This window comes from Sylvia atricapilla, chromosome 8 (genome assembly GCF_009819655.1).
Source record: "Sylvia atricapilla isolate bSylAtr1 chromosome 8, bSylAtr1.pri, whole genome shotgun sequence".
NCBI lineage: Eukaryota > Metazoa > Chordata > Aves > Passeriformes > Sylviidae > Sylvia > Sylvia atricapilla.
In genome coordinates this window covers 19,967,478-19,987,370 of record NC_089147.1, presented here as the reverse complement: position 1 = coordinate 19,987,370, position 19,893 = coordinate 19,967,478, and the positions used below count along the sequence as shown (strand labels likewise).

Below are 19,893 nucleotides of genomic sequence, written 5' to 3'. Positions count from 1 at the left end.
GGAACAGAGACGATGGTATAATTCTGAGGAGAAAGCAAGGATGATACATTTTCAGATGGGAAGGCTGAGCACTGTACCTGTAGCTCTCCAAGTCTAAACCATATCTGTGCCACTAACAACTAGTTTCACTAGAAAGAGAAATCAATTCATTACCATTTAGAAGCAGACACAAATACCATAAAGCATGTTTGGGCTGGATCCCGTATTCATTACAAAGAATTAACCTCCACATACACCAAACTATATATCAAATGACAGATGACTTGCTGATCAAGCGAATGTTTTGTGCAAAAAATACTCTCTGGAGAGGACTGAGCTGAATTTTGGAAGGAAACCCACCACACTCAGCCTACATACAAAGCCAGCTAAACTTGCTGTACCAGGCAGAGAAGCTCTGAAAGACATTACATTGATAGAGCTCGTCTCTGTGAGCAGATACGGCTGCAAGTACTGAAACAGCAGGCAGGAGAGAGCAGATAACAAGAGAAGCTATCACCGAGGGACACTGAGTAACAGCAAGGAGCACATTCAGGGGGCAAAGCCCCAACTCAAGAAACCAAGAACACCACAAATGAAGAAACACCTTTCTTTTTTCAACTCCTAGAGTATTAAGAAAACGAGACTTCATAGAAAAATTATCTGTAAATGTAACACAACTAACAAGGTATCAGTTGCCAATTTCTCAGCAGAGAAGCAATTCCCAAGACTACAGCATTCTCCAATAGCTGGAACCGAAACGAGTTACACTCACATCAAGACTACCTCCTAATTTTCCAAAGAGAAAATCTGGGTCTATACTCTCTTTAAATTAAGGGAATGCAACATTAGGGATGACAGCAGCTCTTTTCGAACTCAAACAGATAAAAAGCAACGAGCTGAGAACCAGCGGAGTGCAGTGTGACCCGGGAACGAAGAGCTCCGAGGAAGGGATGGCGGGTTCCGGAGAGGCTGCGGTGCCCCGCACACGGCTGTGCAGCACCGGGCTGTCCCGGGAGGCCGGCCTGGGGCAGGCGGGTCGCGCCGCTTCCCTCCCGCCGGGGAGCCGCCAAGCGCCGCCGCGCCCCCGCCGCTCCGGGGCACGGACCGCAACTTCGGGCCGGACGGAGCTCGGGGCAAGTTCCAACAGCTGCCAAAAGGCTATGAAAACGCCCAGAAAATGCTTGGGGCCGGCGGGGAGAACCCCAGCAGGCAAAGCACGGGCGGGCATTTCCCTGGCTTCGCAGAGGGGAATCTGGCGCGGGAGGGAGCGGCACAGGTGGGATGGGAAGGGGAGGGGAGGGGAGGGAGCGGTGCGGGAGTGAGGGGCGATTTACCAAAAAACGCCAGGCACAGCCTCCCACCCGGGGCTACAGCCCCCAGGCAACGCGGGCAGCGGGCTGGAGGCACCCAGAAGCCGCCCGCACCCGCCGGGGGCAGCTCGCCCGGTGCCGCCGTGCTCGGGAAGGCAGCGGGATGCCGGGGACGCTCCCGGCCGGGCCGGGGGGCTCCCGCCGCCGCCAGGTGAGCCTGAGCACGGCTCGGCGGGGCGGACCCGGGGTGCCGAGGAGCGCCTCGCAGGGACACCTGTCCGCCGCCGCCGCCGCCGCGCTTCCAAACTTCTCCCGGAGTTGCAGCCAGCCCGCTTCCCTACCGGCTTTGCAAGGGTCGCGGTACTCCATCGGCTCCTCGGCCGTCTCCGGTTCCCCCAGCGCTAAGGAGGCTGCGGGCGCGCCCGTCCCCGCGGCAGGCAGCAGCAGCAGGGAGAGCAGCAGGCGGCGGAGCGGGGCGGCCCCGCGGCCCATGGCGGCGGCGCGGCGGACGGGCGGCGCGGCTGCCCCGGCTGCGGGCACTGCGCGGCGGCGGCGGACCGGGGCCGCGGGGGGCGCCGCCGCTGCCACTCACCGCGCCGCCAGCCAATCACGGCCGCGGCCGCGCCTCGGCCCCGCCCCGCCCGCCGCGCCCGGGAGCGAGAGCCCCGACAGCGATAATAAAACACATAAAACTGGGCAAGTTATTAATATTACCCTTAGTTACCACGACTGCTATTCGGTATTATTGTCCGTCAGTCGGTACTTCGTGGGCAGCCAAAGAGAATTAGCTGATCCGCCGCCGGGAGAATCAACGTTTCACATCGCAGCTTTAAAACCCGTGTGTAAGTAGAGTTGTTAGACCGTGGATGGAGAAGGAAGGAGGGAGAAAAAAATTCACTCCAAACTAAAGAATGGGAGAAATTAAGAAAGATGAGACTAAACATCAAGATATGCCTTTATCCCTCTCACCTGCTTTTCACAGTAGTTTTTAGGGGCAACTAGGCTGTTTTACTGGAAATTTGGGCTTTAGGATGATCCATATACAGCAAAGCCTGGGAACTCAGGGAGATGGATCACTTGCAAGATGCTCTATTGTATCCAAATCTACACCTTGGTATCTAGTGGCTGTCTGAGCCCGTACGATACATTGGACATCTCTAACAGCAGAGCACGAGGTAACACACTGGAAATCGTATTTTTAGGGCTGCTGGCTTGTGATGGAGGTAGATCACAGGCACAATGACTCTGCTGTTTGCATAGAGACAAGGACAGGACAAATGCCCGAAGCCCAGCTATCTCACTGGGTGCTGAATCGTCTTTACAAATAATCCCACAAAGGCCAGCCAGGTGCTTCCATACGAATTCAACACTGCCTAGCACAGCCTCTGGTCTGACAAGATGCTAGGCAGAGCCTGGAGCAATATTTCCAGGTTGGTCATCTGTGCTCACACTGCTCAGCAGACGCAGCGTTAGGCAGAGAGGGTACAGCAGCCATCCTGGTGAGCAGAGGAGAGCTGACAAAGGTATAAGCTCAGTGGGGTGTTCTTGGGGTGAACACCCTGTGCCAAAACTGCTCCTTCAGCTGTGTACTTCCCACTTCCCACAGGAGGATCATCAAGCAGCATTTCCCAATACAGCATGGGCTCCAAGCCCTTCCTTCACTCAGACAGATAATCATTTGCCATCCATAAATTTGTCCCTTTTTTGCAGCCTCCAGCCATGAATAACTCAGCACAAAAGGGCACAATATGATTCAGGCATCTCCTCAGCAGCAGCTCAGTCTATTGCAAACTGTTCCTGACTGTTGCCCCTGCCTCTCATTTAATATTCAGAATTGTCTTCAAACCTTCACAGAAGCCAAAAAGGCTGCATCAAACTCTGACATGAAGACAACAGTGAACAGCTCTGCTAATTAAACACACTGGAGTTTCTTACAGCTAGTGTTCAATGAACCAAGGAAGACCTAGGTTTCAGGCAAGGTTTCTAGCAGTAAAACAGGGAAGTCCTAGAGCAGACTGCCGTGGAGAACCAGGGAGTGTCCATCGTTGTAGGATTTTGAAGGAGAGTGTAGACAAATACCCATCAAGACTAAACTTAGTAAGGTAACTTCATCCTTTTCCTGAATTTTATACTGCCTATTTACACACTAACTACTTTTACTTTTTCTGTATGAGGTTGCTACTTTCTTTGACTTTGTCAGATGGAAGAGCAGTCTAATGGTTATTTTAAAATTAAAAGATCATCATCCCTCTGTTTCATAACTCCAGTTTTTATGGGATGAGCACTAGCTGCTCTCTTCTCTCTTTCAAAAGGTCCTGGCAATATAATTTTCTGAGGGTATGGGAAGCTGGAAAACAAAAACTTGAACTTTTGTAAGGGTGGTCAACAGCTTCCCTGATCAGCATCTTGAATCCTTGTCACCCCTGTGGAAAGCTGGGCTGTCACCCACTAAGAACAGTCTTTTGACCACACGGAAACTGCTTGTTAACTTTTTCCAGCGTGACAGTTTACCCTGGGGAGCCCGGCCTCTTCTGCACAGAGAACCTCTATTACAGACATGGATGGATGTAGAAGAGGACATCCTACAGCTCTGAAGGAGGAAGAGAGCAAATTAAAGTATGGATCCTTAATTGTGCAATTAGAGTCTGTGAGGCAGTTCAGAGGAGTCTATCACTATTATCCACATACAAAAAAATAATGTTGTCCTACTACAGGGAACTCTGGCAGTCTGTAATATGAGAACTGCTCAAACCTTCCAGAAATAGTTCTCAGTAACAATCATGGCACTTTGCAAGTGGCAGCCAAAGCAGTGTACCCAGAACAATGACTGCTACCTGATGTTTAGGAGATAAGCTCATGTCATCTTGATTAGCAGGGCCACATCAGTGCAACTAGGGAACACACAGAGCCCCATGAAAGGATCTTTTTCATCTGAGCTGTTAAAAAGTCAGTGAAGTCTCACATTAGGAGAGCAACTCGTGACACCAACAGTTAATTATCTGGAAAGAAAACAATCCATATCCACTGCTGTCAAAGGCAACTTTTCCTTTGCAGAACCCTCTCCTGCCCAACACACACAGACAAAATCCACTGTCAAGTCTCGCTGAGCAAGAATGTCCACAGCCTTTTCTGAATAGCATCCATGAGCAAAGCTATGTGTGAGCTACTCAGTGCTCACGGAATATCCCAGCACACAATGTGCCCTGAGGCCAAAACACACAAAGTTTGTTAGGTCTTCCACAAGACTTGCTTCTCTTCCCTCTTGCCAGCACTTGGGGTCCACCAATTCTTCTAAAAAAGTGACTGAGGCACCACTTCCTTGGAGCCTGTCCCACTGCTGATTCCACAGCTGCCACCAAGTTCACAAAAAACCAAACACACCAAGGTATTTGCATGACCAATACAAGGGTAGATAGAGTCCTGGAGAGAAGGACCATAACTCTCTGAACCCAGAGCATTCTCTTTCTTCTTCCCTCTGCATTTCTAGTGCCTCTCACTTCTCCTTAAACTTCTTTCATTGCTTCTTTTTATGGTAGGAAAGAACTCCTGTTGTAGGTGCAGCCCAAAGAGCTGCATCCCTGCTTACAGGCACCACGGGCCCCTCTGCAGAACCATCACCTTCCCTTTGTTTCACTCCCTCTAGCAGAGGCCCATTTACTACCCTTTCCTACCCTGACAAAAGCTCTTCACTTCCCCATCTCCTTTTTTCTCTGACTCGTTTGTATCTAGCAGTCTATTGTTCCCAACTCCCTTATCACTCATAGAGTTGACCAGTCTTGGGATGTCCCTTCTTCCTTGAGCAGTCAGACAAATCCAGGTGATAAAATAAGTATCAACTCCTGCTCTCTCTTCCTTTCATCACCCGTTTTAGTTTCTTGGGCAGTAAATTGAGAGTGGGTAATTTTTTATCAAGTTTATTGCATTACCACCCAGAAAGTACCTCCCATAAGGTTAAATGATTTGCTACCGAAAAGCAATCTTTTAAGGTGCTGACACGTATGTGCTTTAATGTGTTCCAGGGGTTCTGAAATCCACAGTAGAGAGCTCACTGTAGTCACAGGCACATTCAATTGTGCATTAACAACTCAATGTATAATTAACAACAGCCTTGTCATAATAGGTAGTGACACTTAGAGAAACTAGAAGTAAGCCATGGTTGGAAAATTCCTTTTTGTTCACCGAAGTAGCAGCAGGAAGGATTTGAAGTCACCCCACATAAAAGCCACAATTTTTGCTATCATTAATACAATCCTTGAACATGTTGAGAAAAACCAAGATACTTCTGGGGTAATTTTGAGTTGTATAGGGACAAGCTGTGGGAGGCAGGGAGAGAAATCTGTCTTAACTGGAAGCATGAATTTTGGCTTGACCACTGTTTCCCAAATTGAGGCATGTCAAACTGATGTTTCATTACTTCACTTAAATTCTATTTTCAGGGTTCATACAGGAGTCAGTTATGCTTGGAAAGCATTGAGCAAAGCTGGTGGTTTTGGTGATCTCTGCTGCAAGGTTAAGGAGAAGGGCATGGGAACATCTTTGGAAAAGCATCTTGCTGTTCAAAATTTGACTAGCTGAATCCATTGGTTTTTCCAAAGTATTTTTTGCCACAGGAAAAGTTCTGTCGTCTTCTTTTTTTCCCCCTTCTCTTTATGCAAAGGAATAAATCTGGGAAAGTATAAACATATCTCCAATCCTCTGTTACGAGATGAAGATGTGATAGTTGCATTCCCTGTTCATAGGCAGGCATCCTTTACAGAGGCTGGAACATATGCTACCTGAGTTAAGGCTGTGGGTAGAATTTAATGAATCTCTCAGAAAAGAAGAGATGTTGCTCCATCTAAAATTGCCATAGAGAAATTTCCCAGTTACACCTTCTGCACAGGATTTCTGTACAGAGACTCAACTATAGTAACATCTTCATCCAAACCACAGAGAGAACACACAGGTATTTCCTCTTCTTAAGTAAGCAACACCTTAAAATAAGTTCATCTTACAAGTCACTCTTTCCATCACTAAAACCAGGAACAGTGATTTCCATTTTCATTTTTTATTTTGCTTTACACCTAATTAAAAATTATAGTCATTTTAGCTTCAGACAAAGGTGGGTATTTGATAACTTTCTGGTAGCAAGATAAACAGAAAAAAATTCTCAACAAAAATCACCTTTTATCTTGCCAATTAAAATTACTAAAAATCATTCTGCAGAATCCAAATGCAGAACTTAGGCAATCTAATGGTCTTTCTTCAACATTTTATTATACAGGTCTCCAGTTCTTGCAGGTAAATGGGTGTCTGACTCTGTAAAACTGTCACATCTTTTTAAAGCAAACAGTAGGTAATGTTCACTATTCACGTACTGTCTGATCAGACATTAAGAAAATAAGGAGAGTATTTCCACCCCATTCTTGTACTCTTGTGTAGCAGAGCAAGAGAAGCCTCACACTAAGTTAATTACATAACCCACTTTTCTCAGCCCAACGAAGTGATAAGACAAGTGGTTTGGAATGAAAAAAACAGCATAAAATGAAATCTAAAGGGGAATCATATGCCTAGTAGGCAGAAAACCACTGTGCCTTGCTTAGTGCTTTAAGTCTGAAATTCCTGACAGAAACCTTTGGAAAATGAGAACAAGCAGCCACAAAGGTTCCTTGAATTCAGTTTCACAGGATGTTCTCAGCCCTGTTTGGAAGCTTCTCAGAAAAAGTTACTTTAGCTCTCAAAACATTTCAGAAACCAAATAAAAGCTTGTGACACACAGGGTTCAGAAAAAAAAAATACTCACTGTGTGGTGTCTAACTGTAGCATGTTTTTCTAGGTCGGGCAGCTTGTCACACAGAACTGCTGGAGACAGATCCAGCATTTCCAGTTTATAGGGCTTAGGTCTAGGCTTTGGTGAACTGGAATCTATCTAGGTAGCCGCAGCATCATATGGGTAAGCATGCCTCACAGTATTAATAGAACCTGAAAATAACAATTCTGTAAAATTAGGTATTCTGTTAATTGTACATAAGCTCCCAATTGTACAAGTGCACTTGTTTTCTGGAATGCTGCAGTCACCCAATGCCAGCTGAAGAATAAGCACAAGCTTGTGAAGGTGTTTTGGAATGCTCCAAGCCCATGGTCCTGAAGGAGATGTATCCAGAACCTAAGGAAAGTTCAAATAGGTTTGTTTTCCATAACAAAACAAGCTTCAGCACGGTAGAACCTGCAGAGATACTTGACAAATTGTTCTGTATTGTATTATTAAGAGCTGGTGAGAAAATCCATACACTGATAAACCAAAAAGGCTGGTACCAGGCAATATCGTCCCCTTGTACATGGCAGATGAGTTCTTGGTTTTTCGCAAAAGCCTTGCACTGTGGCAAATGCACTGATGAAAATAAAAACGCTGTAAGTAGTACAGGGCTGGGGGCAATGATATTGTTAACAGCCTATCTGTTTCAAGGTCTGCCTTTCAAATAGGTTAATCCAGCAGATAAAAAGCCATTTTCTTATCCTTTTCCCAAATGAATTTCTACCCTTTAAAGTGATTTTCTCCAACAACTACAAAAAGTCTTCCAGATTCATGGGTCCTCCCATCATCTCAACAGTTTCCTGGCACAAGCCAAACCCCCAAAATTGGAAGAAAAATTTCAGAACCACTGATGAAAGTAAATACTGAAAGTAAGGAAGAACCCCTTTCCTGAACTGAATATGCACTCCTGGATAAAAGCACACTACTTGCAGAATGCACATGCAGATGTCTCCTTAGCAAGTTTTGAGAATGAAAATGTTCCCTTGAAAGGCTTTGGAAAACAAATGGCCAAAACTTTTTTTTTTTTCTTTAATGAGATATGATGCTCCTGAAGAATGCAAGCATAAACACAGTGCTCCAACACTTTCAAGTGTGGCTTTATTCCACAGAAATCCAACAACGGCAGGGTCTTTCATGATTTCAGGGCTAACCCTGGTATGAGACACTGATTTCAGATGGCAGCAGGGCTAACAGCTATTGCAGGGCTGCCCTGCCATAGTGCATTAACCTGGAAAAGATCCAAAGCGATCCAAAACTGGAATTCTTCATCAATCTACAGTTCCAACAGACTTGATATTAACCATAAGCTGCAGAGTCAAAAATTCAAGATAACAGGAACCCTAAACTCCAGCTCAAACTATTCAGTTTACTTGTCCACAGACAGAAGAGGAGACTTGTCTTTTTCTGAGCTGATACTTTCTGCACACATTCCAGTGGAGAAATTCCTGAAGCCCTCACAATTACAGAATTTTGCTGTCTTCAGTGAAGCTGTGTATATATCCTTCATTGAGCCTATTTGGTTAGATGCTGGTAATGTTGAAGTTAGAGCAAAATGTAACTTTTTCATTTGTGTTAGCTCTGCTGAAATGATAGTGATAAGAACATGCTATTATTTTTACTGCTTTCATACCAGAAGTGTAAAAAGTGTTAGTGTTTTGTGTTTGTTTTTTAAACTGAAACTTGTTAAAGAAATACACCTAAGACCATCCTACAAAAAAATAAATCTGTGTGCCCTTTATACACTTTGGAGTATAATTCTGGAGAGGAATTAATAGACACTGTGGCTTCGAAACATTCAGACATCAAAAAGAGCATAATGTAATGATTATTTGCAGTCCCCATTCCCTCCAATCCAGCATTCACCATATATTTTTATATATTAATTACAAGAGGCACTTTCTATGTTGCACTCTGCCTCAACTGAAAATATTTACAATTCTATTTACCTAAAACATTTGGCAAAGACTGGCAATTGCTTATGCAACTATTTACCCAAATCCCTGGCCCCTGTACCAAGAAGTGGGAAGAAAAGCACTGAGCAGCCAACTGAAGAGTTATCAAAAAGCCTGAATTCAAGAACCAGAAACTCTTAAGAAACCACCATGATAAGAGGAGTATTGTCTGTAAGATCTTTATTTCTTCCATAAAAGAGGAAGGACTACATCATCTAAGCAGAGAGCTTCCAATTTCTATTAAGCAAGATGGTTCAAGCTATACCCACATTTTTGGGGAGGAGGGCAAGGAGGGGTCAGGGGAGCAAACAGCCTTGCCCCAAACAGCAACCACAGACAAGCTGTTGAAAACTGGTTACATTTTGCACTCCTTCAGAAACCAAAAGGGGGAAAACAAAGCAAACTCCCAACTTACGTGCTAGGGTGGCTGTATAAAAATGTCAATTATTTAAACACACTACTTCTCCGGAGGAACTTGCTTGCAGAAATAAAAGCAATGCCTGTGCAGTATGTATCTTTCCAATGTCATTATAGAAGATACACGATCCTGTCTGGATATGCAAAAGACAGTAATGCCAGAGGACAGAAAAGGCAAGTAGGCAGCCCACCATCCTGTGGCATTAAAAAGCGATTAAATGAAATTCACAAACAGTTTAGTGAAGTTTCTGATAGACTAATCATTAGCAGTGCTCTAAACAGAGAAGCAGACCCATTATCAATACATTCCCTTTAAAATAAACTTTTATCTTGGCAGAGTACTTAAATGTATTTCTTGTGTGGAGATAATGGCTTCTCACTTCAGATTTAGAAGGACATGGATGAAGAGGGCTTCCCAGAGCTGTGTGCACTAGCAAGTACTAGTACAAAATCCATTCTTTGCTTTAAGTCTCCATGTTTTGGAACAAAGGTCAACTAACTACTGTTCCATTTCATAAGCTCATCTTAAAATTGGCCTGTACTTCAAAACTAAAAACTAAAACTAAAACTAAAAAAAAAAAAAAAAAATCTGTTTAGCAGTGGAATGTTCACCTACAGGCACCAATGATTGACTTGAAGCAAAACTTAATTATTTTCTGGAAGATTGGTTAAAATTGGCCAGGGAAATCAGAGCTGAAAGCTCTAATACTTTTCAGAAGCCATATGCAGCAGGATGAACTGCTTCCCACTATTAACCTACCTGTACAGTTCACCCAAGCTAAACATGGGTGTTTCTCATTGCAGCTACTGCATTATCAGTGCTTTTAATATAGAAACAGCACAGTGCTAATCCATAGAAATATTTGTCTCACTTTTTAAATTCAGGAAGTTTCCTTCTCCATGGCAGGTGCTCTATTTCAGACAGCCACACTGATGAAAACATCCCTACATGGCAGATGTTTAAAAAAAGCCCATGAAAAAATCAAGCCCAGTGGCTCTCAAACCTGTCACAAACACATTCAGGTTATTTCTAGCTAAATACAGTGCATAATTAACAGTCATCTTAGAAAGACTTAACCTTTATTTGCTCATTTATTTTTTTTTCAGTCCACACTTACCCCCACTTTTCCCACTACACTGGCTGGATCACAAAACACTTCTCCACAGCCAAGAAGAATCTTTTTGGGTTGGTCATTCACTTGGGAGTTGTAGTGTACAATACAGTTGTAAGCAAATTCTGAATTCAAAGCAGGGGGGTTTGATAGATGAAAACCACACTAATATTGTGTACAGAAACTGGTGCTCAGCAGTATTGCCTTTTCAAACATTCTCAACTGCAAACTCATCTATTTTCACAATCAAAACATTTTTGTCTGAAAAGTTTATTTTAGTTTTCTGAACACTCTAAAGCAACTGTGCTTTTGATGTTACACAAGTGTTCAGATAGAATTAACAAAAATTAAAATGTTCTAAATTACAAATTTAATTTCTGTAAGAGCTTGAGAAATAGAACAGAAAAGCATGACATACACACATTGTGAAGAAACCCCAACTTTTCATGCAATGGCAGGCAAGATGTAAAAAGCCACCCAAATTCACACATTTTTACACCGAATCATCAGAAAAAGGACTCTGTAGTAAATCTGTACATCCAAATACATTTGGGATCTACACCTAAGTTACATTATTTAATGTTATATACACTTATTACCCCTTGTATGATGTCTAAAGGAAAATCTTCATTCAACCCAAACCCCCCAAAAAATATGCAAGACTAACTTGGAAAAAAGGAGAATCACTTTAGACATTCAGTTAAAATGTTTGTTTTGTTTTAATCTAGACCTCAGAGTGTTTATTAAAAAACAAACAATCCTCTTCATTTAACATTTTGCTTTCTAACTGTACAGTAAATTGCATTGCAGAGAACACATCCCGTCTTCAGACTGTATTTTCTTTGGATGGATTTAAGATGTAGCTGGATATTACTTTAAAGATAAATAAAGGGAAGTTGGTCCAACTAGAACAATAGCTGATATATTACATGCATATGGGAGTTTTATATATGGTTAAATTATTTTTTAAACAAATGAGTGTAGGGTAGTTGATATTGCAAATAAACCAAAAAGCACCTGGAGTTGAAAATAGAAAACATACCTCCTTTCCTGGCAATGGCAGTAAAAATCAGAAGAGTAATCTTTCTGGAACAGCATTTTTACATAATTTAGAAATGTTGAGTACCAGGAAGACTACTAATCAAGTAGTTTTAGCAGCCAAGTTTCCCTCTTTTTATTGAATGGAACAAATGCTTTAAACAAACTGTTTGTCCTCTTCACTGAAGAGAGCTAGTCTATTCATCTTTAATGAGCTAGGTTTTTTGTTTTTTGATGTTGTTTTTTTTTGGGGGGGAAAGATTAGCCACGTACTGTAGTAATGCCTACTGCATATAATCCAAGCATTTGCTGTGAACAGTTGGAGAAAGCAGTCAGTAAGAACCTAGGATCAATGAAATAGATGTTACTTTAAGCCATCCACAAAATGGAGACCCAGAGAGTGCCCAGTGTTAAAACCCAAATCTCTTCTCGCGCTTTTTGCTGTGCAAGTTCATCCCCAGGAAAACAGGAGCTGATCCATAGTTCAATTTTCTTATTTCCTTAGTCAATTTTCACATTAGTGTAGATTTTACGAACAAAGGCACTTGTTCCCATGTAACCAATAGCTCCTGCAAAATAAACCAAAGACATTGAAGACATTAGAGAGCTGATCATCGAAACAAGCCAACTGTACAAAGTACATACACTTTAACAGAGAAAATCACATAAAGCACATACTCTGCACACAGAAACTTCCCTACCTGCAATACTTGTTCTCAAATTCTAATTATCCATGTTCCCCCTGAATGGCCGACAGAACTTCCCCTGTCTAGAAATCTAAATCCATTAAGCCATCTTACCAAGAGGCCATGCTCACTTGGCCTTGATAAATATAGCAGCCCCCCTACTGCTGCCAATAACCAAGTCCATTTTTTCTGAGCAGAGGGTAAAAAACATACAATCACCCACTCTGCAGGGAAGATGGATGGGAGGGCGGGTTTTTATTATAAGTTACATGCCTTCTGGATGAGTGTTTTATTGGCAGATGGCTTCTTCCCTCCCACAAAGCACAAATAATAATAGATCTCCATCCCAGGAGTCTTACACTCCAAGGAGGTCTGTACAAAGACGTTAACAAGTAGCAGTTAGTAGTTAAAGAAATTGCAACCTGTGGTTTTCAAATTAGTAAGAGTCATGAAGAAAATATGCATCATCACAGCAGTAATAAAAGAACAGGTCACTGAGTTTGATAGGGGCAACAGTTTATGCTAAACCCAAAATACTGCACTATTAAGGACATCAAGAAAAATTAAAGAAACACACTGGAATAAGGCCTCTTCTCAGAAAGATTCAGCAACCTACCTGGTCAAAACCCAGAACCTCAGGTTTGCCAGGCTCAGTAAAAATACTGTGGTCTTACAACATCAGCAGGGAATGTCTTTATCTCTTCCAAGCAAAATGAGAGTAAGTCAATTTGGCTAATTGTCATGTTTGAAGTGAAATTCAAAATCAGGCAAGAATTAAAGACAACTGCTGTCTGACTGCCAACACAGTCATACAATATGGGAGGAATAGAGAAGTCAGGATCTGTAAATCACTACAGAGAATTCCTAACATTAAATGCTTGGATGCTTGGTAAAGAACACTCTTAAGAGAAAAGATATTTTTCCTTCCTTTGAGCAATGAAGAAAAGCCTAGAACAAAGCACTGCAGTGAGCTAGGATGCACCAGAACCACAGAAGACATGTTAAATACAGAAGTCTAATCAATGCCAAAATTTTTATGCCAAACTTTCCAATAAAAATATGAAGTGGTTGGTTTGCCTTTACATATTAAGGCTGTACAGACCTGCAGCTGGCGTTTCTGACTATGGAATTATTCACATCCTGAATTTAAATCCTGGAGACTGATGGGATAATTAATGAAGTCAGCCATTAAGCTGTCATGAAGTTTTGCGTTTTAGACCCTCAAAAGCCCAACATTCATACCCAATCAAGAAATCAGCACAGGGCAAACCAAACTAAATAATAATAAATCATTCCAACATTTGTGGAGCAGTGAGGAGCTTGTGGATTCAGCTTCTGTACAGCACAGCATTCCAAGTTGTATAAATATCATGGCAACCATTCCACTGGCCAGCAAACAAAGAATTTGCATTACTAACTTGGGCAAAGTAGAGTTCAATTAAAACAAGGACAGCACACACAAGATCAGGTTGCTGCTTGCAAGTAAGCTGAGGATGCAGCAGAAGGAAGGCCTGGCCGTTCAAGGAGAGACTAGTGCAGCACTCAGACAGACCCAAGTGCGGGCTGTGAAGGGGTGATGTGAGCCTGGAGTCATACAGAAGCACATGCATATTTTTCTGCAGCTTGTCAAGAAATTTATCTTCTGTCTTATGAAATAAATGAACAAAGTAATGGCACTGGACTCCTGCTTTAAGATTCACCAAGCTTTTTCTGTTAAAGCCAACACTACCAACAGATCCAATGCCCATTTCCATTGCTAATATGAGATACATTCCAGAACTTGTTCTTTAAGAGTTCCTCTGGTGATGTGATGCCAGGTATCACAAAGATTTGAGAGAACAAAGCATTAACTGTGTTTCACTTGGGATTTAGAGAATGCATAAGGTGGAAGTGAGGGGGAGGAGTAGAGAGTAGCAGTCACATGAGACCACAAGCTCTCATCCCATAAACAAATCATAACCTATTCTGAATCAAGAGGTGCCTTATCCATGAAGGCCACTAATGGCCAATACCCAAGGCAGGGGTTAAGCCTTAAGGCTACTTCACAGGCATTGAATAAAACATGGGGCAGGGAGGCAGAAAACCTGGGCAATGAGGACTAAAAGAATGTCCTCTTGATTCAAATGCAGGGCAGCTGGCTCATTTGAATTAAAAAAAACATAGAAAAGTGAAATATTTTATTTATTTATTAAACACCTTACCAGATGATATTTATAACCTGGTTATGACCTATATAGGTTTAGCAGAAATAGACTGCAAGCATATTTCAGAAGAACAAGCTTTTAAATAAAGAGAAAAATCCAAATACTGAGGAAAAACAATCACAAAACAAAAAGAGATTAATTCCCATCTATTACTTCAAACCAATTAACAATTACTACAGTTGTGACTTTGTAAGCACCAAATTTTTTTAAAAGCTCCTTAAGTATACTTAAAGTACTTATCTGAATGCTGAAGTGTGGTATTATTGCAAGAGGCCTTTCTAAGTTATGTAGCTCCTAAGCCTTCCACTAAATTGGGAAATGAGTCTCAACCATTACTGCAACTAAGAGAGAAACATGAGGAGCTCAAAAGGTTTGGAAATTCTCACGGGCTCCCTACTGTCCAGTCCCAGAACTGAGATGCTCTGTAGAGAGCAGCAAAGTTTGTGGATCAAAGCATCCCACTGCAAGTGGGATTGAGTTCACTAGGCATTGTCAAGGGCATTAAACCCAGAGCTGGATGATCCATGCCTACAGAGAGTTTCCCTGTGGCTGCTTTGGGCCCTAACTAGTTCATCTCACATCCAACTGTGATACCCAACACACCCACCCATGTGAGCCTCCAAAGAACAGCTCCACACACTTTTCACAGACCTACAGTCAGGAGCACACACACTGCACAATTCTTTAACACAAACGTCTTTGTTAGACCTCAATGGCAGCAAGTTCCTTACACAAATGCTTTTTGACAGGGGATTTTTTTTTCTCCACTCCACATGCTGAAAATGGCACTTCTCAGTAAAAAGGAATCTCACAGCTTCTCTTCCAACACATTTAAGAAGAAAAAAAGGAAATCTCAATAGAGCTGCAGAAATAAAGTTTAGTGTGCTGAAGTATTTTCTGGTTTTGAGAAATTTGGATTTTACTCTAATATTCCAGCAAATAGTGTCCTACCATGAGAAGAAAGCACTTGACAATCTTCCTTTTTTGTGTTTTAAAAAACACATTTTAATTACAGAAACTGGTGGGCAAGCTTGGCTTCTGCATCACAGACATTTTAATCAATACTGGCCTGAGCACTTTAGAAAGAAAACATTAGAGCTGAAAAGTATAATGAAAAAACAAAAAAAAAACAAAAAAACAAAAAAAAAAGAAAAAAAATGGCTGCAAGACTACCAAAACAGCAGGGAAGTCTTGTAATGTGCCAAGAACCTGATGAGGCAAAATTACACTGTATGAGAGAAAAGGGGAATAGGTACTCTGCTGTTAAGAGATGAATTCCCTCTCCTTTTTAGAAAGCACTGTGATATTACCCACCCTCTTGAGATCTCAAGAATGTATACTTTCCAGAAATAAGTTCCTGTAAGATATCTTGTGTCTCATATATAACTCTAGGAAATCTTCCCACTAGCTATAGTACTATTCATTCACTGCTAAGAAGTACTAAATTAAGATCACTCACAAAAATACCCAACATTGTAGAAAAGTGCAAAAGAATCAAGAAGCACTTTCTGAAGGTCATAAAGGAAATGATAAAGTTAACATGTGAACAAGTGTTTGGCTTTATTGGAAGACCTCCCTGTCATGAACTATGTTTTTCTCTAAACATCTGTCAAAATAGTATCTTAAAAAGCAACAAAATCTAGCTGCACACACGAGCACCCTGCACTCTCCTCACCTGTGAATATTGCAATACTTATTTCTCAAATGTTATCCTCAAGCTCTCAGTCCTCTGTCCTGCTCACCCTCATATATACATACCACAAGATACACATGGTACTGTCATCAGTATTGTGCTATCATTGATGCCTCAATGGGTGCACCTAGCTCCTTGTCTTGGGTGACAGTAAAAAATTCAAAGCAAAATGCTAGCACGGTCTCAACGTTATCTGGATTTTATTTTGCAGCATATTTCTTGCCAAATACTGAGTCCTTCAAGCTTGCACAGAGGGTGAAATGCTCACAGTACATAAAATTATCTGCCTATCAGAAGACACAATCCACAGGAATCTCCTATATAAGGTAGGAACCAAGCATAAGCAGGAAGCTCTTTTGATTCTTGTTAAAGACTTTTTGAGCAGATCTTGCAGACATACACATTCCACAACAAAACCAAGAACTGAAATCAGAAATATAAGTTTGAAGAAAATTTGTTAGAAAACCATCAAAATATCTGGAACTTACCACACATTATTCCCAAAGCTGTGCTAAATACTGCCATATAACCAAAGTAAAATGATGTTTGAAACAAGCCATACATCCTGAAAAGAAAGACAGAAATTTATGCTAAGTGTTTCCCGGTTTTTTATCAATAAAATTTATTTGGCAATACAGTAATCTGATATTCAAGCAAGAAAACTGTCACTTACTTTGTCTTGAAAAAGTAGTAGTAAAAGGAGTACATGTAAACATAAATCGCAGTTGATGCCGCAGAAAGAAAGCTTGTCCATTGCCTAAAAGTAAACAAGCATGTGCATCATACAACTAGCCAAAAAGCTTCCCAAGAAAATGCTCAACGCACTTGGAAAAGAGCCATCTAGAGTCAAGAAACACTGCTTTTCTACAAAAGTCTCACAACTTGGTTAACTACGAAAATAATGCAACACTTACCACCTGTAATCCTCTGCGTTTAGCAGGAAATACGTACAAACGATGGTCACACAAACTGTCACAATGCAGAGGATAACCAGAACCAGCATCATAAAGCCATAAACATAGTAGATCTTGTAAGCCCAGAATGAAGTAAAAATGAAATACCTGAAGAGAGTAAACAAAATATGCAGATGATATTGTAATGTAACTTAAATTGTAATTTTTAATCAAACTGGGAAACAGCTGATGTACTCACATTTCAATAAAAATTGATCCAAAAGGGAGGATTCCGCCTAGGCAAACAATAACAGCTGGTTCCATGAACCTGAAAGATATCAAGATTCATTTAGGGACAACTGAAATTTTTCATTTGTAAACGTATTAGGACCAGATAATTAATATAGCACAGAACACTGTTTAAAAGGCATGCTAACAAGAACATTTCTGTCTCATACCAGCAGATTAGAATGACTCACAAAAATGTCACGTGTATGGATAAAACAAGAAGTTACTCTTGGGGAAAACTGAAACAAAGCATGAGGCTCATGCCTGTCACCTAGAGGCATCAGGTTAGCCTTCTAACCAGCCTTTAAGGACAGAGAAAGAATCTTTCTTGACAAACAGGGCCTAAGCAATCAAACTCCATGACATCCACTAGCACTGAAGGAAGGCAGTGAAGACACAGCTGTTGACGGCTACAAATACAGCAAAAAGTGCACGGAAAATTTCACAGGATAATGGCCACATAAATAAGAACCAGTTTTCATTTTTAATGCTATACCGAGCCATGAACATACAGCTAAAAAGGAATACCCAGCTACCTGCAGAAGACACTCTCACTAAAAGGTGACCTCTCTGTAGTACTTGCAATGATGCTGAATCCAGCTAGTAACCAGTGATTTAATTTGCAGCTTCTTTTACTATTTATAGGGAAGACTTGTCTAAGGTGATGGTGTGTTACTTCATCATCGTCAAGAAAAGTATCTTTAACTGTCATGCTGATGCAGAAAAATCCACCAGATTCCCAAGATACAGGCCACAATATAAACTAAATTCTGACATCTGAGATGCACAACCCACCACTAACAAGAGACTAAGTGTACTGTACTTCTTGGACATTACAGGCTTACATGTTTCAGTGCCCCTTTCACTTTGTCTGTTCCATTCCTCTGAACAGGGAAAGCAAGAAAAGTCTATTAAAAAAATCCTCTGAGGATATTTTAATTTCCATAGCTTGCTGCTTTCACCTTAGAATTAAATTAATAGGAAAAAGTGAATGCATTTATAATTTTCCAAAAACCTAAGTATACTTTTTGAGACTAGGCAACACTTTACATTCCCTTCAAAAATTATAAAGGCTTCTTCACAGTTCAAACCATATACCTGTAATATTTTAGGCTCTGTGCCATCAACACAAGTACAGAATTGGGAACAGCATTGCAAGCTTCTCGCCACCATAACCCTGCAAATACATCTCAGCTTGTGTAAGGAGACTATTAATCAGAACAGTTCTGCCTTCAAGGCACACTCAATCCTAAACCTGTAAAAGGCATTAACTGAAGAGGAGAGGTTTTAGTGTCAATATATCTATACAAGAACTGAGCTGGTACCACCCCCTTTACACAGAGACTAAAGAGCATTTCAGGCAAAATGTGAATCAGTGATCCAGGAGTGTAAAATCTGCTGCAACTATTAACCATGGTGTTTTAATTCAAAAGAAAAATCACATTAAGAAAATGTCAGTTGAGCGGTTCTTCTAGGCACAACTCAATTTAAATTAAAAGGAGTCATTCCATTAAAGCTGAACACCAGAAAAGCCATTTTAAATGTATTGAAGTGAATATTTCTAGTTAACATTTACGCTCGTCTTTACCATTTCTTCTCTGGTATAGGACGAGGCACTGCATTGACACGACATGGAAAATTAGGCTGTCCTGACAGATTTCGGCCAAGAATAGTCCCAACAAGGTTCAGTGGAAGGATGACAAAGAAACAAATACAGCACACTGCCACCTGCAAGCAAAAAATTACAGTTGCAATTAAAAGAACAGGTCTAAGACAACAATAGAAGATAACAAACCAGTATTAGTCCTTTAGTAGTTACTGCTGTAGAATCATACTCCTACTTACGAAGCATTAGTCAACATGTATATTATCAAGTAGAAGCATTTTTTCCCTGAGAAACTTTCTAATAAACATTATTAAGTATATTTTCATCCATCAGTTGAGAGAACAGAACCATTACAGATTGCTTTACTGTTTCCACCTAATCATTATAACTCAACACATTCCAGAAGAAATAAAAGGAAGTCTTCATGGTACTTCACAACAGAAAGTATTGTCAGCGTCTTTTACAGTTTTGCAGAGAGTACTGTCTCTGGGAATTAACACCAAGCAGTTAAGTAGCTGCACACAAAATTACAATTGCTGGGTGCAAATTTTTTAATCCAATAAAAAAGGAAAAACCCAAGCCAACCAACCAACCAACCCAAAAAGAATCACAAAACCATGTAAGAATGCTACCAATTTTGATTCAATTTTGGGTTCAGTTTTTTCCACTATGCACCAACCAGGCAATTAAGAACATAGACTGACGAAGAAACCAGTGACCACTGGTATGCAAAGATACATAATTTGGAAGCACAGTGACACTACTTACATATAGAAATCAAGTTTATGCACAATACAGGAAAGGTCAAGCCAATGCTCCAGCTCTTTCCAATGGAACAGCCTCTCTAAAAAATCACCATGAACCTTTTTTACGTCACTATACTTTGGTAGCTCCATTTTTTCCACTCCTTAAAGGCAACAT

The 19,893-nt window shown here is 41.2% G+C and overlaps 1 protein-coding gene across 2 annotated transcripts in view; it reads right to left on the bottom strand.

Moving 5' to 3' along the window:
* Nucleotides 1-9,198: 9,198 nt before the first annotated feature.
* The window catches only part of TM9SF3 (transmembrane 9 superfamily member 3), a 46,039-nt gene continuing 35,344 nt past the window's right edge, over nucleotides 9,199-19,893 (bottom strand). For both annotated transcript variants that reach the window (XM_066323965.1, XM_066323964.1), the window contains exons 10-15: nucleotides 18,955-19,094; nucleotides 17,338-17,406; nucleotides 17,100-17,246; nucleotides 16,859-16,942; nucleotides 16,674-16,750; nucleotides 9,199-12,171 (exon numbers count right to left, since the gene is read on the bottom strand). In XM_066323965.1, the coding sequence (XP_066180062.1) occupies nucleotides 12,104-12,171; nucleotides 16,674-16,750; nucleotides 16,859-16,942; nucleotides 17,100-17,246; nucleotides 17,338-17,406; nucleotides 18,955-19,094 (585 nt within the window). In that variant the 3' untranslated portion in view covers nucleotides 9,199-12,103. The remainder of the gene's footprint in view (nucleotides 12,172-16,673; nucleotides 16,751-16,858; nucleotides 16,943-17,099; nucleotides 17,247-17,337; nucleotides 17,407-18,954; nucleotides 19,095-19,893) is intronic.